Here is a 22,310-nt window from a genome sequence, read left to right on the forward strand (position 1 = left end):
CATTATTAAAATTGAGATACTGAATCAACAATAAAAATTTGAAACAAAACAAATCTTATATTGTGTAATGGATGATTTTTAAGGATTTATTTTATTGATACTTTTTATTCTTTGCAGGAAGAAGTTTATATATTACATGGTTAAATTTATTTATTCAAGAATTTGAAGTCATATGTTTGATTCCCTCGTGGGCTATTGTGTTTCGCAAAAGACGAACTTTGTTTCTTATGACTATTGGCTTTGGCAGAAGTGGTTACAACGAATTATAACATTCATTAATAAGTTGGGCCAAAAGAGTACAAGGTAGGACGTTGTATAACTAACGAGAAATGCCATGGAGGTTTTCAAAGTGAGACTCTTTATGAACTAATCATCTTACAGTGTAAAGTTAATTTAAAAAATATTATGTCAAAATATGAGATGTAGAGTGTATATAGATAGTTCTACTTTTGAGATAGTCTTTTTAGCACTTCTCATAACAATATTACTTAGCACAAAAATTTAAAACAATGTTTCTAGTGATGGTCCATGAAAGAAAGTGGTAGATTGCTAGCTGGATAAAAAATTCTCTTCAATCTATTGCGTTTCAGGTTCAAACAATTCTCCTTAAGATAAATAAATAAACAAACCCTTGGCAGTACGACATAACAGAATAGAGATTTGCCTATCGGAATCTGGAAGGCAATGGCTTTGCCAGTCTACTCTGTGATTTTATACTCTCCATGTGTTTAAAATAAAATTCATCTAATTATCTTGAGTAATAATATTGCATCATGCTTTTATCCTTGTATGTATAATTTCAAAAGTATTGTGAGGAAAACAAAATAAAATTTATGGCGCTTACGGTATATGATTCAAATTAATAAGGAATAATTAAGCATTAAGACCCATATATCCATCAGCAAATATCTTATATTTTGACACGAAGACGATATTATAAAACTGAAACTCATACAAATATAGTCGTGAAAGATGACGTCCTGAATAAGATCAAACGGAAGATCATACCACACCATCGCACCACCAACTTCGCTAAACAACAGTTAGTGTAATTGATACAAATTAATAACCAGAGGAGACGTGGATAACTAAGCACCAATGATACTACCAACCTTGTTTTTCCTTTTTCCCGGTGAAAATCTACTAAGTCGATCGAAAACTCGAAGGTAATGCTTGCAGATTCGTGTGCAAATTATAGAACCTACGTACAAGGACCATTCACAACTTGTACACAGAGTGACTGCGTTGCATTGTACTCATGCTTTTGTATCTGTATATTTTGGGCAGTGTGAGGCTTTATGTGCCAATGTTTTATGTACTTCTTCAACATTCACTTCTCATTGTGGTCAAAGTTGAGGCGTTCTAACTCCACTCCCTCATCTAGTCCGACCAAAAAGAACGAAAATGTCACGATGAGACGGCAAACAGATTCCGAGCTAAGACCTCCGTCTCCATTTCTTGAGAGCCAATCCTTTTCTTTAGGTCAACTCTATTTTTCATCCGACTTAGCTTACCTTGTTTCATTGACCCCAATTCGTTCACCTTGAAGACATTATGCGGTTACCAGTACTATGAACTTTCCCACAATAACAAAATCTTCTTGTTTGTTTCTTGACTCCCGAGTGTCTAAAATCTACTAGCACTATGCGTATTGGGCTGAATCTTGAACAAACATAGTCCAAAGAAACTATGCGGCGAACTAAAAACGGTTTAATGATCCACTGCTAATTAAATTTATAATTTAATTGCATGCACATGACAATGTAAAATCTTTTTTGTTTTTTGTTTTTGGATAACAACGCGTGTGAGATCTTCACAAAAAGGTTTCGATTCTATTGGCAGCGGAAGTGTTCATTATATTCTTCCTTTTGCCTCCTAATTATAACAAAATTACAGCCCGTGTCGGATCTGACTCTAAGGGTGAGAAAATAACAGAGGTAAGGTCACAATATCAGATCATGTCTTTGTCAAAAACAAAAGCACATGTAGATTTCACAAAGTGGGACAAATTGAGATCTTTAAGCACCCAAAATAACTTTTCAGGGAAAACAAAATAACGATGTCATTATTAAAATTGAGATATTGAAGCAACAATAAAAATTTGAAACAAAACCAATCTTATTTTAAGTAAGGGGTGATTTTGAGGGTTTTAATTTATCGATACTTTTTATTCTTTGCAGTAAGGAGTTTATAGGTTAAGCAAAGTTCTAAAAGACGTTAGGCGCTAATCGGGTGATGGACTAGAACCTAGCGCTTAGGTGGTTATGCAGGATTCTAGGCAGACCAGACAGATTTGAGTAAATTTATTATATATATTGTAATAACAAGTGCCTATTTATACTTAAAAAACTCATAATTGTATACATAAATTGCAGAATAAAATGACATATAGGTTATAAAATATTAGAACATATTGAAAACATGAGAGCAAGTATATAATGAGTATTCATCCAAGTATTCAACTAGTCTCATACATTTATTGAAAAAATAAAATGCAACATGAAAGTTTTCAATTTTCTATTTAAGTGAGAGTTAAGACCTAGACAGTGCCTAGACAGGTTGAGGCGGGCTAGGCGGCGGGCGAGGCAAACGTCTATGCGGGTCTAGGCGAACTTTCTTAATTTTCAAATGCTTAAGGGCTAATCGGGACAGTGGTCAACCACCTAGCGCCTAAGCTTAGACAGGATTTAAACCGCGCTAGGGATGAATTTTTAGAACAATGAGTTTAGTAGTCAAAGTATTTATTCATAAATTTGAAGTCAAGTGTTCGATTACCTTCTGAACTATAACTATTGTGTTTCGCCGAAAACGAATTTTATTTCTTATGACTATTGGCATTGGCAGTAATGGCTACAACAAAATCTAACATTCATTAATAAGTTGGTTTAAAAGAGTACGTTGATTGTATAACAATATTCCTTAATTTTCTGGAATAAAATCGTCCATTAATGGCTGGGAATTCTCAAGTTGCTCAGCTCAAAATTTTAAGGGTTAATTACAAAAAACTACCTCAAGTATGGGTCAAATGACACTTTCATACCTCATTTTTTAAAATTGACAATGTCATACCTCATCTTACGAATTTGTGTCAATGTTATACCTTCCGTTAGTTTGGCCGTTTATTTCTCAGTTAAATGCTGACGTGGCTTGATCCGGGACCCATTTTTATTAAAAAAATTAATAAAAAAATTATTAAAAACAAAAAAAATCATTTAATATTATTTAAATATTAAAATAATAATAAAAAAATACATAAAAAAATAAAAAACATTAGCCATCATTTTCCCTCTCCTTTCGTGCATCTCCCCCCTCTATCTTCCCCCATCATCTTCCTGCAACCCAGCAACCCAGAAAAGAAGGAGGAGAAAGAAGAAGAAGAAGAGAAAATAAAAAATAAAAAAAACCCAAACCAAACCAAACCCAGTTCATCCCCCTCCCCCCACCACAAACTCAACCCCCTGCAACCTAGAAAGGAGGAGGAAGAAGAAGGAAACACAAAAAAAAAAAAAAAAAAAAAAAAAAAAAAAAAAAGCAGCAAACCCGTCCCCTCCCACCCAACCCCACCCCCCCCCCCCCAACCTAACTCGCAGAAGAAGAAGAAGAGAGAAGGAAAAAAAAAAAAAAAAAAAAAAACCCAGTTCGTCCCTGCAGAAGAAGAAGAAGAAGAAGAGGAGGGAAGAAGAGGGAAGAAGAAGAAGAGAGAAGAAAAAAAAAAAAACCCAGTTCGTCCCCCTGCAGAAGAAGAAGAAGAAGAAGAGAGAAGAAAAAAAAAAGAAAAAAAATAAAAACAAAACAAAACCCAGGTTCGTCCCCCTGCAGGAGAAGAAGAAGAAGAAGAGGGAAGAAGAAGAAGAAAAAAAAAAAAAAAAAACCAGTTCGTCCCTCTGCAGAAGAAGAAGAAGAAGAGGGAAGAAGAGGGAAGAAGAAGAAGTGAGAAGAAGAAAAAAAAAAAAAAAAAAAAAAAAAAAAAAAAAACCCAGTTCGTCCCCCTGCAGAAGAAGAAGAAGAAGAGGGAAGAAGAGGGAAGAAAGAAGAAAACAAAAATGGGTCTTTATTATTTTAATATTTAAATAATATTAAATGATTTTTTTTGTTTTTAATAATTTTTTAATAAAAATGGGTCCCGGATCAAGCTACATCAGCATTTAACTGAGAAATAAACGGCCAAGCTAACGGAAGGTATAACATTGACACAAATTCGTAAGATGAGGTATGACATTGTCAATTTTAAAAGATGAGGTATGAAAGTGTCATTTGACCCATACTTGAAGTAATTTTTTGTAATTAACTCAAATTTTAATACAATGTTTCCAACGATGGGAGACGAAGGCAAATGGTAGATGGCTCTGTTGGATAAAAAATTATTTTCAATTCACTTCGTCTCGGGTTCAAACAATTCTCCTTCTTTAATGTAGCTTAGAGTATGTTATAATATCGTTTGTAATAAAAATAAATAGAAATACATATTATAGAGCCAGGTGTAGCTGATTCAAATTAATATGGAATGATTAAGCATTAAAACCCATATGTTCGTCAGCAAATATCTTATACTTTGATACGAAGACGATACATTAAACTGAAACTCATACAAATATAATCGTGAAAAATGACGTCCTGAATAAAAGATCAAACGGAAGTTCATTCAACACCATCACACCACACAACTTAGCTAAACAATGGTTGGCGTAACTGATTCAAATTAATAAGTTAATAACCAGTATCTGTCAGCAAATAAGCAGTGTTTTAGCAGAGGAGACGTGGACAAGTAAGCACCGATGATATTACCAACCTTGTCCCCCCTTTTTTTCTTTGAAACTCCACCAAATCGAAGACCGAAGTTAATGCTGGCATATTCTTGTGCAAATTATAAAACCAACCTACGTATACGTGGATCATTCACAACTGGTACAAAGAATAACTACGTTGCGTTGCATTGCATCATGGATTGTGATGGTATTGGTAGTCCAATTTATTTGCTACCTAACAGTCCATTCTTTGAGATGAAAACTTCAAGTCTTACGAACGATTGGTAGGTATGGGGAGTACGTAGGGGGGGTGGGCTCATGCTTTTCTTCTTCTTTTTTTCCTAATTTCGATATTGTTATAATATAAGTGAGTGATAATACATATATGGCAATAAATTTATGGTTTGCTTACTAAATTAGGTGATTGTGGTTGAGATTGGTTTGGGTTTTTATGTTTTATTATTGAAAGTGTGAATATTCGAACTTGAAATCTCTTTTAATATTGAGATCTTGAGTACCGTGAGATGAAAAATTAGTTGGTCTGAAGGTTAATTCATGATTAGTCAAAATCTAATGACGATTACCAAGAAGGAATATTGTTATGTGACATATTTAGGTCTTGAGACGTGCCTGATTAGTTTCTAGTTTTAGCTCTTTAGGCCACAATCATATTATATTGTTAGTGATGTAATTTTACTTGGGATTATTTTTTCGACCCAAATTAAAATTGACTTAGTGGAGCTAATGTCTCACAAATTATGGAAACTAATTTGAGTACTTGTCACATGCACCAATAAGAAGTTAACCACCTGTCAACGTTCCCAATGCATGACCAATTAAGATGGAGAAAAATGAACACCAGTAACTATAAGAGGTTTTTAATGTTCTAGGAACATAGACTGTTACATTAAATGTCATAATATAAGGATTGAATACTTATATTATAACACTTGACGTACTGAACAATGTTCTTATCACTTTGAAACTTTTCTCCATCAACCAAACCATAAATTAAATAGTATATGACATGGTCTGCGGAGACCTAGCCCATTGAAGCATTAGGTAGCTGATTAATTTGATTAAATTTCCATTTGTTTTACAAACGATAACATTAATAGGTTAAATTGTGGAATTTTATAATGAAGGGGGTTATTAGGCATGCCAACATAAAAAATCTGCACATAAAACTTGATTAGATAGCTTCGATAGATTATATTAGCATATGCTCACACACAAAATGTATGTGAAATTTTTTTTTTTTTTTTTTATTTTTATTTTTAAAATTGAATGAGAGAGAAGGTGGGAGTTGGGAGAGAGGGAATGAGGTGATGCTTAAATTAAAAACAGAAAATTTTTTAAATTTTTTTGTTCTGATAGAAAACTAAATAGTCTTTCACCATTTTTAGTTGACAACTAGAGTTCTATTAATATGTAGTTTAGATATATATATACATGTATGTGTGTGTATGTATGTTTTACATTCACCAAGAGATATTTTATCTTTAATTATTTTAAACGAAATCTCAGTAGTTGGGCTCTGTATATAGATAAAGCAAAACGTACGGCGAAGTATTGGATTTAAGCAATATCTTATCTGATGGTATAATAATATAACAATAGTAGCAATAAAAATTTAGGATAAATGTTAATGACATTTTCTCATAGTGACTCTCTATGATTTCTCTGTCACTTCACAATTTAACATTAATTAACATGTCAATATTGTATACAACATTATATTAAAAACATAAAATGGCAAACAATATGTTTCTAATAATCAATAAAAATTCGTTAAACAACATAAAATGGCTAACATTATAAAATATTACCTCTATATAGATAATATCGTTTGTTAAAAAAATATTAATAAATAAAAATTTGTCAATTACAATTGAATGAATGTAAACATAATAATTATCTAGGAGTGCAATACGAGAGCACATGTTTTTGTTATGGTAAATGTAGTTAACATACGTCATATGACATTATATAAGTGGAAAAATACTTGTAAAAACAACAACTTATTTCTATTAATATGATAACGTATGATGTTTCAGGATCATTGAAAAAATATCTCTATCCAGAAGAACAAAAAAATTGGTTCTCTTTTTTTCCAAAGAAAAAAGTTGTTGTAGTGTCAAAGTACAGAGTAAAAGTCAAAACCAGAGCAACAAGTAAAGCGTGCAGCTTTCAAGTTTATAAAAGTAACAGAGAAACCTCAAAACTTTATACTTCCATTTTCCACTACCAAACCAAAAGCCAAAAAACACAAAACAACCATCTTCTCCGGTAGGCAGCCACCTCCAAATTCTTCAGGGCCGCACACGCGTCCCTGCAACAACCACATACGCAAATGGAGACGCCACTGCTTCACGCAGTGAGCGCCGGCGGGTTCCATGACTACGAGCCGGTGAGGAGCTTCAAGGATGCTCGGTCGGTGGCGTGGAATGAAACCAAGAAGCTGTGGAAGATTGCAGGGCCCATCGCCTTCACCATCATCTGCAACTATGGCACCAACACTGCTTCCGCCATGTTTGTCGGCCATCTCGGAAACCTAGAGCTCTCCGCCGTCTCCATCTCTCTCTCCGTCATCAGCACCTTCTCATTCGGTTTCATGGTAATTTCGTTTTCATAATTTTCAGCTTTCATTTATATATTAATTAATTTTAAATTCGGTAGTCGATTTTGGTCTTCGATTTTAAATTAACTAAATTTACCGGGAGAAACATTAATTAACTTGGATAGATCCAATGCGGGTGTCGTTTTATGCGGAAACATCCAATGCGGGTGTCGTTTTATGTTTTCAAACTTTTATTTCAGAATAAAAAAAGGATAGATCTTCTTTAGATTTATGATATATTTTTATGGAGTAGAATTCTCTCTTCTCTTTGTTTTCCTCCCCTCCTATTTGAACGTGATGGTCACAGTTAAATCACATCAACATTTTATATTAATTTTTTTTATAGAAAGAGAAAGGTAAAATGAGAATGTAATGAAGGGGTTGAAAAGATGAAGGAATAGAATTCTAGTCCTATTTTTATTTGCGTTTCTAGTTGAAATTTCTAACTGCCCTTTTTTTTTTCTGTTTAATTTTAACTTACCTTTGCTTTTGCATTTTTCTGCATTACTTTTCTTCTTTTCTTAAATACTGTTAGGACGTTGTTTCTTTTTCAATGTCAAAATTATTTAATCATTATCTAGTAATAATTTAATCATATATTAAATATAAAATATAGTTTCCCTAGTATTTTTCATATATATTTTGTTGGTATTTCTTACTTAAATTTAAGTATCTCGTATTCTTTTCACAGTTGAGAAAATCCAGTAAAAGATGCAAGGTTGTGTAATTGAGAGTGAGGAAAATATATGATACAAAACTGGGCAAATCAATTTCTTAAAAAAAATATAATTCAACGGTTTTATATTTAAATATCATAAAATCAAGTTAAATTATTTTTTAATATGTAAATTTAACTAAAAGGGTAATCTTGTTCATTTCCATGATACAAGAAAATAACATGATAATTGATGATTGGTTTGATAAACTAGTTCATTTCTTATTGTTGACACATCATATCATTTGTATATTTTATCTACAAGTTTAATCTTACTAGCATTACGTCAAAAAAAATAAAAGAGATCATAACGACAAAAAATGTAAATTCATCCAACTATGAAACCTTAGGGTACAATTACTTTTGTTTTTTACTATTATCGGTACTGCCCTTTCAGTTTTGGAGTTCCCAGTGCTTTTGGTTCGGCCATTTTTTTTCTCACCTTTTTGCACGCCCCCCTCCATAAGTTGAGGCACCTTCTTTATCATTACCAAAAAAAGAAAGAAAATGTAGTTTTCCTCCCTTCTCATATCTTATTATTTCATTGCACTGTTGTTTCTAACTGCGTAAACAAATGTGATTGTCGCACTTCTCGTTTTCTTAATAGATATAAACAAAGATAGGAGTGCAAAACCCAAAAAAAAAGACGGAAGTGTGAAAATTACCACTAAAAAAAAGCTTCATTATGCATCCAAGCGTAATTGCAAAATGTATGCATGTTCACACCGGCTAATGCATATTATGTACAAATATTTGTAGCTTGGCATGGGGAGTGCATTAGAGACGCTTTGTGGCCAAGCTTACGGGGCCGGACGTGTGCACATGCTCGGCGTTTACATGCAAAGATCATGGATCATTCTGTTCACGAGCTGTGTTGTCCTCACGCCAATCTATGTCTTCTCCGGCCCGATTTTAAAGCTTCTTGGGCAGGAAGATGACGTGGCTAATCTTGCCGGAACATTCACTAGATATTGCATACCGCAGTTGTTCTCACTTGCCTTCAACTTCCCTGCCCAGAAGTTCCTTCAGTCTCAAAGCAAAGTTCTTGTGCTTGCGTGGATTGCATTCATCGCGCTTGTTGTACACATTGGATGGCTTTTTCTATTCATTTACGTGTTCGATTGGGGTATATATGGTGTAGGCATTGCGTTTAGCATGACAGGTTGGGAAACTGTGATTGCGCAAAATATTTACATAATGAACTGGTGCAAGGAAGGGTGGACAGGGTTTTCTTGGTTGGCGTTCAAAGACATATGGGCGTTTGTCCGGCTATCACTTGAGTCGGCCGTGATGCTTTGCCTGGAGATTTGGTATATGATGAGTATAACTCTTGTTACTGGCCACCTTAGTAATGCCGTGCTTTCTATTGATTCGCTCAGTATTTGGTAAGGCCACAACTCGCCCTCGTCAGTTTTTACCTAGGGTTTTCGTTCATTTCTCCACTCGAATTCTGATACTTTACTCAGTTTTTTTACTTGATCAATTGATGTTTCAGCTTAAATTTCAACGGTTTGGAAGCAATGTTGTTCATTGGCATCAATGCTGCTATAAGGTAAGTGCCCAAGATTCACGTGCAATCTTGTAACACAAGAAACACTTTTGAGGCATTAATTAAGGATGTTCTGGACCTGATTTTAATTTGTGTCTCACGCATTTTCAGTGTTCGAGTCTCCAACGAACTTGGATTGGGACGTCCAAGAGCAGCTAAATACTCAGTCTACGTGACGGTTGGTCAGTCTCTGCTCTTCGGAATCATTTGCATGATTCTGATCTTGATAACCAAAGACTACTTTGCTGTCCTGTTCACAAGCAGCAAGGAATTGCAGCATTCTGTTTCCAATCTAGCAGTTCTTCTCGGAGTGACTATGATTCTCAATAGCGTCCAACCAGTTATTTCGGGTAACAATTGAGTTACTTAGAACCTGTTTGATAACCATTTTAGACTTCAGTTTTTAGTTTTACAAAAAAAAAAATTAAGAATTGAAAACGAAATGGTTATTAAATGGTCTCTTAGCCTTTTTCCACAGTCCACCACGTATTTTCAACTCCATCTCTGACTCCTTCCCCTTGTAATCTTTTGTTCCGGATTCATGCTTTCAGGTGTTGCCATCGGAGGCGGATGGCAGGGACTGGTGGCTTATATAAACTTGGGTTCCTACTACATCTTCGGGCTTCCACTCGGTATCGTTCTTGGCTATGTAGCAAATTGGGGAGTGAAGGTAAAACATTTTGGTTTCAATTCCACTGCTAAATGTTGTAATCTGATCGGTTCTCTAGCTATTCGAACCTTAGCTAGCTCGGGTTTTTTTTTCCCTCGAATGTCTTCGACAATCATAGTCCTAAAATCTGTTCACAATTGTAGGGAATTTGGGGAGGCATGATATGCGGGACTGCTCTTCAAACATTGGTGCTTGTGATTGTACTTTACAGAACCAACTGGACTAAGGAGGTAAGTTAAATTATCTCATAGACATCTATACAAAAGGCTGGTTCGGTATTGATGTGCTTTGAAAAAAAAGCTACTTCTGCTGTGTTGTGAGAATAAGCAGCTGTGAAATAAAGCAGCAAAATATTTGGTAAACTTTTTTGTAAAAGTGTTTTTGAAAAGAAAAAAAAATAGTATTATAGTGTTTGGTAAACTTTTATGTAAAACAGATGTGAAAAAAAACCAGTTTTTCAAAGCTGGGTTTTGTAGCTTCTTGTTTTTGGCTTTTTTTCACCCAAAACTATAAAAAAAAGCTGAAGCTGAATGTTTACCAAACACAAAAACAGCTCCCAACTTTTTTTGATACCATCTTTTTCCAGAATCATCTCAGTACCAAACTAGGCCTAAGTCTGTGTTCTGAGATTGCTTCCCGAAAGGGTTTAAAAGCGCTTTCTAACACCGCTTCTAGATTGTAGAAGCGTTTTTTTTAGAAAAGCACATGAATTCTTAATAAAAAGTTCAATGTGTTTCTAACAAAAAAAAACATTTTTTCGTAGAAACGCTTATACTAAATGGTAACTTTTCATGGCAGGTTAAACAAACAACGGACCGGATGAAGAAGTGGGCCGGGCAGGACTACGGCGACGAGAAGATAGATGTTGTTAGTGTATAAAGAAATTCAGATCATGGTTTCTCCTAAGCGCCTAAAATCTCCTAATTAAGTCCCTTTGCTTACTTGTAACTTTTTGTGTTGGAATTTTCAAACCAAACTTGATAACTTTCCAGGCAGGAAATTACCTGCCAGAGGTAAAGGTGTTCTTTACTTCTCAATTGTGAGTTCAAGAAGTTAATTTGAATTCCCATAAAAATTTTAAAGGTTTTGTTTTTCTGTCTTTCCATCATCAATATTATCTATATACTAAAACCCAGTTCAAAAACAATGTTCACCAACAGTGAAATGACAAGGGCCCTTAGCAAGCTCCTCATACCCATTCTTTCCCCTTCTTGGCACAATAAAATGACGCCCTTGTCCATGTTGCCCACGCATTGATCATCTTCGAAGGCTCTGCTTCGACTCCATCTTCTCGACTTTTCCTTCTGTGATTTTGCGGGACTTGCTGGAGGGGATTGGACCATCGATGAGAACCAAGGGCGGAGTTTGGGATGAGAAAAAGTTGTATCTAAATTTGGGGTAAAGAAAAGTTGTTCCAAAAGTTAACATCAGTTGAAGCTATTTCGAGTACCTAAGCAAATAGCGGATTAACAAGAATGTATATTTTGAAAAAACAATATACTAAACTACTCTATAGTATACAACAAAAAAAGGTTCAAATTTCAAAGGTGAATACAAGGTGACGAACACATGACAGGGTCATGTGATAGAGTAGTTGTAATTATAGCATCAATGCACCAAAACTCTTCTGTAAATAATTGAAAGAGTAATGAGAGGAAATTGACTACAAAAATCTAGCTTTCAGCTGTCTATTTGTAACTGAATAATTGCAGCTACCATACAGAAAAATCCAAAAGACAATTAATTAGACAAATTTTTTGTTGGTTCTGAAGCAATAAATCCAAGCTTCAAAAAGCAATCTGACCAAAAATGAAAAAGACTTTTTTCTTTTTTTTGGAAACAAGAATGAAAAAAGTACATTTTTCTTTTTCTTTTTGAAACAAAAAAGAAAAAGACAAATATGCTCGTATGGTAAATAAAATGAGTAAATTAATATAAAAATAAAAATAAACTTCAAGAGCTTAATTGGAAAAAAATATATTTCTTCGGTTATTCACTTGTTATGTTTTGATTGATTTTAGTTGCACTATTCTTTTTATACTCTTCTCCCTTTAGAAAATACGGAGGTTTTTTTTTCCATATGTGAAAAGTCTTAAACTTATTTCATTGCATCTCTGCATGCATGTTTGTTTCTTTATTTTTTTGTTTTCTTAATCTTGTGTTGTTGCTTGATCTGTTTTGTAGGTTTATACTGTTAGATTCAACTTTAGAGGGGATAAGTTTCATGTCCCCTCTTTTCCTTGCATTTTTATTGTTTTCATTTCTAGAGAGTTAATGTTTATGGTTAATCTCAGTTTACTATTATGAAGTTTCGTGGTTTTCAACATTTGGTACATAAAATTTTTTTCATCCTAAAGTCATACCTCAAGTCTTAATTTTGGGACAGTTTCATACATCCGTTAAGCAGAACTTCTGTTAACTGATGGCGTGGCACCCACGTAGATAATAACTGAGCGCCACGTGTCAATATGGCACACTTCAATATTTAAAAAAAAATAAAAAAAATCCACCCGTCTTCTCCCCCTAACCCCCTCCCTTCCTTCTTCCCTCTGCAACTCGCACTCTCTCCCCCAGCCTTCCTTCACCACCAGTCTCCCCCAACCTTCCTTCTTCCCTCTGTAATTTCTTCCCCATCCCCCTCTCTCTCTCTAAAATCCCTACAAGCCTAATCCATGTGGATATTTCTCCTCCTACCACAATTGCTTCCCCATTCCCCTCTCTCTCTCTCTCTCTCTCTAAAATTGTAAGTACAGCAAAAGCTTGTACAAACGGCTCTGTATTCGTCTCTGATGGACTATGCCTGCAGCAGTTTCAGAAGCTCGTCTCTGCTCCTTCCATGGCGATCCCCGTCTCCTCACCCGCAAACTTCCTTCGCTTCCAAGCTCAAATTTATGGTAAGCCCTTGTCGTTCAACGAAAATGGCGAAGCATCCAAGGGTGGTCAGGAGTTCTTATGCGTTCAACGAAAATGGCTCCGTCAACGGGTTTCCGGTCATACCCAACAAGCTTTTCATGCAGGAGGAAATGATTTCTCATGCCCCCTTTCATATTTTCTTTATTTGTTGGGTTTTTTTTGTGTTTTTATGGGTTATAAAGCTTGAAATTTTTCGGTTTTGAATTGCAGGGGAGAGAGAGAAATGGGTAGAAATTAGGGCTTTACAAATTATAATTTGAGTGTGATAGAGGAGATGCAGATTGCAGGTTGCAGAGAGGGATTTTAGAGAGAGGGGAATGGGGAAGAAATTGTGGTAGGAGGAGAAATATCCACATGGGTTAGGCTTGTAGGGATTTGAGAGAGAGAGAGAGAGGGGAATGGGGAAGAAATTACAGAGGGAAGAAGGAAGGTTGGGGGAGACTAGTGGTGAAGGAAGGCTGGTGGAGAGGGTGCGGGTTGCAGAGGGAAGAAGGGAGGTGGTTGGGGAGAAGACGGGTGGGTGTTTTTTTTTATTTTTATTTTTTATTTTTTTAATATTGAAGTGGGCCCATATTGACATTATGTACTTATTTATTGTCCAACGCCACGTCATAGTTAACAGAAGTTCTAATGGAAAACTTAATAGATGTATGAAACTATCTCAAAATTAAGACTTGAGGTATAAGTCTGGGATGAAAAAAACTTTATATATCAAATGTTGAAAACCACGAAACTTCAGAATAATAAACTGAGATTAATCCTAAGGTTTATAAACCCTTCTCTTTTTCATTTATTTCTTTTTTTTTATATATATATATTATAAGGAATTAGGTTTATTTCCTCCTAGTTAGCTGTAACTTTTTTTCATTAAATAAAATTCGCTACATACCATCTAGGTTTTCTAAAAGCACACTAGGTTATATTATTGTTAAGGTCAGCTAACAGCAAGGTCAGGATGGCTGATTCGACTCAAATATTTGTGGTCGAGACTGGTTTGGGATTTTATGTTTTATTATCGAAAGTGTGAAGATTTAAATTTGAAATCTCTTCTAATATTAAGATCATGAGTAACGTGAGATGAAAAATTAGTTGGTCTGAAGGTCAATTCATGATCAGTCAAAATCTAATGACAATTACCAAGAAGGAATATTGTTATGTGACATATTTAGGTCATGAGACGTGCCTGATTAGTTTCAAGTTTTAGCTCTTTAGGCCACAATCATATTATATGGTAAATGATGCAATTTTACTTGGGATTATTTTTTCGACCCAAAAATTGACTTAGTGGAGCCAATGTCTCACAAATTATGGAAACTAATTTGTGAATACTTGTCACATGCACCAATAAGAAGTTAACCGCCTGTCAACGTTCCCCATGCATGACCAATTAAGATGGAGAAAAATGAACACCAGTAACCATAAGAGGTTTTTAGTAGGGGTGGGCAAACGGGTCCTGGATCCGCGGGTCGGGGTGGGTACATGCGGTTCAGAACGGGTCTAAAAATTCGAAACATAAAACGGGACGGGGCGGGATGGGTCTACAAAACTAGCGGGGCGGGACGGGTCCAAAAATAAGAAAGAATGGGCCACCAGCCCTGCCCGTTTGTAGCATGCAATAATGGATTGGAATTGGATTAGAGCAATGCTATGGCCCACTAGCCCTTGACTTACAAGGTCACCCACCATATTGGACCAGATTTGGGAGGCCCTCAAGAAGGTCTCTGTAACCAATACATGTTAGAGCATGCGTCGAGTTCTCGACAACAATCACCCAGACCTCAAAGACTTTCAGCTCTCCATTTTTTTATCCCCTCATCTAATCTCAAAGACTTAATTATATGGTTTAATTAAATCCAACTCTCCAGCTTTTTTATCCCCTCATCTGATCTCAAAGACTTTCATCAATCTCCCATTTTCCATTCATTCACACTTGAGCATTCGTCGAGTTCTCGACAACAGTCACCCAGACCATCACCGCCTCACGACCACCACGATTGCGTCGCCCTCAAGCTCTTGCTGAAGTCGCTGGACCGTCAGATTTCGGCCGTTGACCACTCAATATGGTCCGACTCCGCCGATTTCGCGGCATTCTTGACTCAATCTACTACATCATTGCCACGATCCAGGACTAGGATAGACTCTCATGGTCGCCGACTAGTCCGTTGGCATTGCGCATGTGGGATAGACTCCCTAACTCGTCTTCTCCTCTCTCACTGACTCGTTTTTTCTGGGTTTTTTATGGTTATGATTTTGTGTTGGTTGGGTTTTTTTTTATGGTTCTGATTTTTCGCCTTCTCCTCTCTCCCAGATGACTAAGGAAGACAGCTTGAACGGTCTGAGCTGCATCTGGGTTGTTGCGGGGGAAACGGGTTCGACGACTGAGGAAGATGACTTGAACGATGTCGTACCCTTCTGTGTTGATGAAAAAAAAAATGTAATAGGAACCGTGGACCCGCCCCGAATCGGCCGGTTTGAAACGGGCCGGGTTAAGTCCGATTCTAAAACTCTAAAGCTCTCTACCTGGCCCGGCCCGTCCCGTTACATTTTAAAACGGGTAGGTCCGGTTCCTTCAAATTTGGGCCCGGCCCGGCCCGTGCCCAGCCCTAGTTTTTAGTATGTCAGAAACATAGACTGTTACATCAAATGTCATAATATAAGGGTTGAATACCTGTATTATAACACTTGGCGTACCGAACGGTGTTCCTATCACATTGAAACTTTTCTCCATTAACCAAACCATAAATTAAATAGTATATGACATGGTCTGCGGAGACCTAACCTATTGAAGCATTAGGTAGCTAATTAATTTGATCAAATTTCCATTTGTTTTATGAACGATAACATTAGTGGGTTAAATTGTGGAATTTTATAAGGAAGGGGGTTAATTAGGCATGCCAACATAAAAAATCTGCGCATAAAACTCGATTAGATAGCTTCGATAGAGTATACTAATATATGCCCACACACAAAGTGTGTGTGAAATTTTTTATTTTTATTTTTAAAATTGAATGAGAGAGAAAGAGAGTGAGAGAATGTGGAAGTTAGGAGAGAGGAAGTGAGTTGATGCTTAAATTAAAAACAGAAAAGAAAAAAAAAATTAACTTTTTTGTTGTGATAAAAAACTAAATAGTCTTTCACCCTCTTTTAGTTGACAACTAGAGTTCTATTAATATGTAGTTTAGATATTCATATATATACACACACGTGTGTGTGTATATATATGTATATGTATGTTTTACGTTCCCCAAGAGATAGTTTTATCTTTAATATTTATTTTAAACGAAATCTCAGTAGTTTAGATTTTGGGAGGCTCTGTATATAGATAAAGCAAAACCTATCTCGAGGTATTGGATTTAAGCAATATCTTATCTGATGGTATAATAATATAACAATAGTAGCAATAAAAATTTAGGATAAATGTTAAGGATATTTTCTATAATGAGATTCTCTATGGTCTCTCTATCACTTCACAATTTAACATTAATTATCATGTTAACATTTTATAAAACATTGTACTAAAAACATAAAATGACAAACAATATGATTCTAATAATCAATAAAAATTCGTTAAACAGCATAAAATGGCTAACATTATAAAATATTACCCCCATGTAGATAATATCATTTGTTAAAAAAATATTAATAAATAAAAATTTGTCAATTGCAATTGAATGAATGTAAACATAATAATGATCTAGGAGTGCCATACGAGAGCACATGTTTTTGTTATGGTAAATGTAATTAACGTACGTCATATGACATTATATCAGTAGAGAAGGACTTGTAAAAACAACTTATCTCTATTCATATAATAACATATGTGTTTTAGGAACATTAAAAAATATCTCTATCTAGAAGAACAAAAAAATTGGTTCTCTTTTTTTCCAAAGAAAAAAGTTGTTGAAGTGTCAAAGTACAGCGTAAAAGTCAAAACCAGGGCAACATGTAAAGCGTGCAGCTTTCATGTTTATAAAAGTAACTGAGAAACCTCGAAACTTCGTACTGACATTTTCCACTACCAAACCAAAAGCCAAAAAACACAAAACAACCATCTTCTCCGGTAGGCAGCCACCTCCAAATTCTTCAGGGCCGCACACGCGTCCCTGCAACAACCACATACGCAAATGGAGACGCCACTGCTTCACGCAGTGAGCGCCGGCGGGTTCCATGACTACGAGCCGGTGAGGAGCTTCAAGGATGCTCGGTCGGTGGCGTGGAATGAAACCAAGAAGCTGTGGAAGATTGCAGGGCCCATCGCCTTCACCATCATCTGCAACTTTGGCACCAACACTGCTTCCGCCATGTTTGTCGGCCATCTCGGAAACCTAGAGCTCTCCGCCGTCTCCATCTCTCTCTCCGTCATCAGCACCTTCTCATTCGGTTTCATGGTAATTTCCTTTTCATAATTTTCAGCTTTCATATATATATTAATTAATTTTAAATTCGGTATTCGATTTTAAATTAATTTAATTTACGGGGAATTTGGAGGTGGCTGCCTACCGTAATTTACGGGTGTCGTTTTATGTTTTTAAACTTTTATTTCAGAAAAAAAAAAAAAAAAAAAAAAAAAGAAGGATAGATCTTTTTAAGATTTATGATATATTTTTATATGTGTTTCTGGTTGAAATTTCTAACAGCCCGTGTTTTTTTATCTGTTTAATTTTAGGGGTGTGCTATCCACACACTTCATTTTACTTTTCATACATCCTTTGATAATTTATGTTCGTTGATCTTTTTCAATTCATCTGATTCATCGGTCCAAAATTAAAAGAATGTGTGAGAAGTAAAATAGGATGCCCTAATTTTAACTTGACCCTTTGCTTTTGCATTTTTCTGCATTACTTTTCTTCCTTTCTTAAATACTGTTAGGTACGTTGTTTCTTTTTCAATGTCAAAATTATTTAATCATTATCTAGTAATAATTTTATCATATATTAAATATAAAACATAGTTTCCCTAGTATTTTTCATATATATTTTGTTGGTATTTCTTACTTAAATTTAAGTATCTCGTATTCTTTTCACAGTTGAGAAAATCTAGTAAAAGATGAAAGGTTGTGTGCGTGATAGAGAGGAAAATATATGATACAAAACTGGGTAAATCAATTTCTTTGAAAAAATATAATTCAACGGTTTTATTTTTAAATATCATAAAATCTAGTTAAATTATTTTTTAATATGTAAATTTAATTAAAAGGGTAATCTTGTTCATTTCCGTGAAACAAGAAAATGAAAGTGATAATATTAAGGAGGCTAAAATTATAGACATTTAATGACATGATAGTTGATGATTGGTTTGATAAATGTGTCCATTTTTTATTGTCAACACATCATTTAGTTTATATATTTTATCTACAAATTTAGTCTCACTAGTATTACGCAAATTGAGGCACCTTCTTTATCATTACCGAAAAAAGAAAGAAAATGTAGTCTTTCCTCCCTTCTCATATCTTATCATTTCATTGCACTGTTGTTTCTAACTGCGTAAACAAAAGTGATTGCCGCACTCCTCGTTTTCTCGAGAGATATAAACAAAGAGAGGAGTGTAAAACAAAAAAAATGGAAGTGTGAAAATCACTACTCAGAAAAACTTCATTATGCATCAAGCGTAATTGCAAAATGTATACATGTTCAAACCGGCTAATGCATATTATGTACAAATATTTGTAGCTTGGCATGGGGAGTGCATTAGAGACGCTTTGTGGCCAAGCTTTCGGGGCCGGACGTGTGCACATGCTCGGCGTTTACATGCAAAGATCATGGATCATTCTGTTCACGAGCTGTGTTATCCTCACGCCAATCTATGTCTTCTCCGGCCCGATTTTAAAGCTTCTTGGGCAGGAAGATGACGTGGCTAATCTTGCCGGAACATTCACTAGATATTGCATACCGCAGTTATTCTCGCTTGCCTTCAACTTCCCTGCCCAGAAGTTCCTTCAGTCTCAAAGCAAAGTTCTCGTGCTTATGTGGATTGCATTCATCGCGCTTGTTGTACACATTGGATGGCTTTTTCTATTCATTTACGTGTTCGATTGGGGTATATATGGTGTAGGCATTGCGTTTAGCATGACAGGTTGGGAAACTGTGATTGCTCAAAATATTTACATAATGAACTGGTGCAAGGAAGGGTGGACAGGGTTTTCTTGGTTGGCGTTCAAAGACATATGGGCGTTTGTCCGGCTATCACTTGAGTCGGCCGTGATGCTTTGCCTGGAGGTTTGGTATATGATGAGTATAATTCTTGTTACAGGCCACCTTAGTAATGCCGTGCTTTCTATTGATTCGCTCACTATTTGGTAAGGCCACAACTCGCCCTCGTCAGTTTTTACCTAGGGTTTTCGTTCATTTCTCCACTCGAATTCTGATACTTTACTCAGTTTTTTTACTTGATCAATTGATGTTTCAGCTTAAATTTCAACGGTTTGGAAGCAATGTTGTTCATTGGCATCAATGCTGCTATAAGGTAAGTGCCCAAGATTCATATGTGCAATCTTGTAACACAAGATACTCTTTTGAGGCATTAATTAAGGATGTTCTGGACCTGATTTTAATTTGTGTCTCGCGTGTCTTCAGTGTTCGAGTCTCCAACGAACTTGGAATGGGACGTCCAAGAGCAGCTAAATACTCAGTCTACGTGACGGTTGGTCAGTCTCTGCTCTTCGGAATCATTTGCATGATTGTGATCTTGATATCCAAAGACTACTTCGCTGTCCTGTTCACAAGCAGCAAGGAATTGCAACGTTCTGTTTCCAATCTAGCAGTTCTTCTCGGAGTGACTATGATTCTCAATAGCGTCCAACCAGTTATTTCGGGTAACAATTGAGTTACTTAGAACCTGTTTGATAACCATTTTAGACTTCAGTTTTTAGTTTTACAAAAATAAATAAATTAATTAATTAATTAAGAATTGAAAACGAAATGGTTATCAAACGGTCTCTTAGCTTTTTTCCGCAGTCCATCACGTATTTTCAACTCCATCTGAGACTCCTTCCCCTTGTAATCCTTTGTTCCGGATTCATGCTTTCAGGTGTTGCCATCGGAGGCGGATGGCAGGGACTGGTGGCTTATATAAACTTGGGTTCTTACTACATCTTCGGGCTTCCACTCGGTATCGTTCTTGGCTATGTAGCAAATTGGGGAGTGAAGGTAAAACATTTTGGTTTCAATTCCACTGCTAAATGTTGTAATCTGATCGGTTCTCTGGGGTTTTTTTTCCCTCGAATGTCTTCGACAATCATAGTCCCAAAATCTGTTCACCATTGTAGGGAATTTGGGGAGGCATGATATGCGGGACTGCTCTTCAAACATTGGTGCTTGTGATTGTACTTTACAGAACCAACTGGACTAAGGAGGTAAGTTCAATTCTCTCATAGGCATCTATACTAAGTCCGTGTTCTGAGATTGCTAAGCGGAAGGGTTTAAAGGCACTTTCTAACATCGCTTCTAGATTGTAGAAGCGTTTTTCTAGAAAAGCACCTGAATTCTTAATAAAAAGTTCGATGCGGTTCTAACAAAATTTTTTTTTTATATAGAAATGCTTATACTAAATCGTCACTTTTCATGGCAGGTTGAACAAACAACGGACCGGATGAAGAAGTGGGCCGGGCAGGACTACGGCAACGAGAAGATAGATGCTGTTAGTGTATAAATAAATTCATATCATGGTTTCTCCTGAGCTCCTAAAATCTCCTAATTAAGCCCCTTTGCTTACTTGTAACTTTTTGTGTTTGGAATTTTCAAACCAAACTTGGTAACTTGCTAGGCAGGAAATTATTTGCCAACGGTAAAGATTTTTTTTACCTGTCAATTGTGAGTTCAAGAAGTTAATCTGAATTCCCATAAAATTTTAAGGGTTCTATTTTTCTGTCTTTCCATCATCAATATTATCTGTATACTTAAACCCAGTTCAAAAACAATGTTCACTTCACCAACAGTGAAATGACGAGGGCCCTCAGCAAGCTCCTTATACCCATTCTTTCTCCTTCTTGGCACAATAAAATGACGCCTTTGTCCATGCTGCCCACGCATGGATCATCTTCGAAGGCTCTGCTTCGACTCCATCTTCTCGACTTTTCCTTCCGTGATTTTGCGGGACTTGTTGGAGGGGATTAGACCATCGATGAGATCCAAGGGTGGAGATTGGGATGAGAAAAGGTCGTATCTAAATTTGGGGTAAAGAAAAGTTGTTTTAAAAGTTAGTATCATTTGAAGGTATTTCGAGTACCTAAGTGAATAGTGGATTAAAAAGAATGTTTGTTTTGAAAAAGCGATATACTAAACTACTCTATACGACAAGAGAGTTCAAATTTCAAAGGTGGGTACAAAGCGACGAACACATTACCCTGTCATATGATAAAATAGTAGTAATTATAGCATCAATGCACCAAAACTCTTCTGTAAATAAATGAAAGAGTAATGAGAGGAAATTGACTACAAAAATCTAGCTTTCAGCCGTCTATTTGTAACTAAATAATTCAAGGCTTGCAGCTACCATACAGAAAAATCCAAAAGACAATTAGACAAATTTTTTGTCGGTTCTGAATCTATAAATCCAAGCTTCAAAAAGCAATCTGACCAAAAATGAAAAAGACCTTTTTTCCTTTTTTTGGAAACAAAAATAAAAAAAAGACTAATATGCTCGTATGGTAAATAAAATGAGTAAATTAGTATTAAAAAAACATACTTCAAGAGCTTAATTGGAAAAATTCGACCAAAAAAAGAGCTTAATTGGAAAAAAAATATTTCTTCGGTTATTCACTTGTTATGTTATGATTAATTTTAGTTGCACTATTCTTTTGATACCCTTCTCCCATTAGAAAATAGGGAGGTTTTTTTTCCATATGTGAAAAGTTCTTAAACTTCTTTCATTGCATCTCTGCATACATGTTTGTCTCAATTTCTTGTTTTTTTTTTTTTCCTTAACCTTGTGTTGTAGCTCAATCTGTTTTGTAGGTTTATACTATTAGGTTCGACTTTAGAGGGGATAGGTTTCATGTCCCCCCTCTTTTCCTTGCATTTTTGTTGTTTTTGTTTCTAAAATGGTAAGGTTTAAATCCCCTTCTCTTTTTCATGTATTTCTTATCTTTTTTTTATATATAT

The 22,310-nt window shown here is 35.6% G+C and overlaps 2 protein-coding genes across 2 annotated transcripts; both read left to right on the forward strand.

Annotated features, from left to right (window-relative positions):
• The first annotated feature begins 6,944 nt into the window (after positions 1–6,944).
• Positions 6,945–11,381, forward strand: LOC137720176 (protein DETOXIFICATION 35-like). The gene is made up of 7 exons (XM_068459193.1): positions 6,945–7,362; positions 8,840–9,465; positions 9,576–9,632; positions 9,741–9,979; positions 10,181–10,299; positions 10,443–10,529; positions 11,098–11,381. Exons 1-7 carry the CDS (start codon positions 7,099–7,101, stop codon positions 11,176–11,178), a joined length of 1,473 nt encoding a protein of 490 aa, XP_068315294.1. The 5' UTR covers positions 6,945–7,098; the 3' UTR covers positions 11,179–11,381.
• A 5,803-nt stretch (positions 11,382–17,184) lies between these two features.
• LOC137720436 (protein DETOXIFICATION 35-like) lies at positions 17,185–21,015 on the forward strand. The gene is made up of 7 exons (XM_068459503.1): positions 17,185–17,600; positions 18,882–19,507; positions 19,618–19,674; positions 19,785–20,023; positions 20,239–20,357; positions 20,477–20,563; positions 20,779–21,015. The coding sequence occupies exons 1-7, from the start codon at positions 17,337–17,339 to the stop codon at positions 20,857–20,859; spliced, it is 1,473 nt and encodes a 490-aa protein (XP_068315604.1). The 5' UTR covers positions 17,185–17,336; the 3' UTR covers positions 20,860–21,015.
• Positions 21,016–22,310: the final 1,295 nt, after the last annotated feature.

The sequence above is a fragment of the Pyrus communis genome, chromosome 16, assembly GCF_963583255.1.
Source record: "Pyrus communis chromosome 16, drPyrComm1.1, whole genome shotgun sequence".
Taxonomy (NCBI): domain Eukaryota; kingdom Viridiplantae; phylum Streptophyta; class Magnoliopsida; order Rosales; family Rosaceae; genus Pyrus; species Pyrus communis.

Excerpts from the sequence above, each read along its gene's own strand:
- LOC137720176 (XM_068459193.1), top strand. The coding sequence starts at position 7,099 with ATGGAGACGCCACTGCTTCACGCAGTGAGCGCCGGCGGGTTCCATGAC. Across the intron at positions 9,466-9,575 it reads ATTGATTCGCTCAGTATTTG|CTTAAATTTCAACGGTTTGG; the intron begins GTAAGGCCACAA and ends TTGATGTTTCAG. Across the intron at positions 9,633-9,740 it reads GGCATCAATGCTGCTATAAG|TGTTCGAGTCTCCAACGAAC; the intron begins GTAAGTGCCCAA and ends ACGCATTTTCAG.
- LOC137720436 (XM_068459503.1), top strand. The coding sequence starts at position 17,337 with ATGGAGACGCCACTGCTTCACGCAGTGAGCGCCGGCGGGTTCCATGAC. Across the intron at positions 17,601-18,881 it reads CCTTCTCATTCGGTTTCATG|CTTGGCATGGGGAGTGCATT; the intron begins GTAATTTCCTTT and ends AAATATTTGTAG. Across the intron at positions 20,358-20,476 it reads TAGCAAATTGGGGAGTGAAG|GGAATTTGGGGAGGCATGAT; the intron begins GTAAAACATTTT and ends TCACCATTGTAG.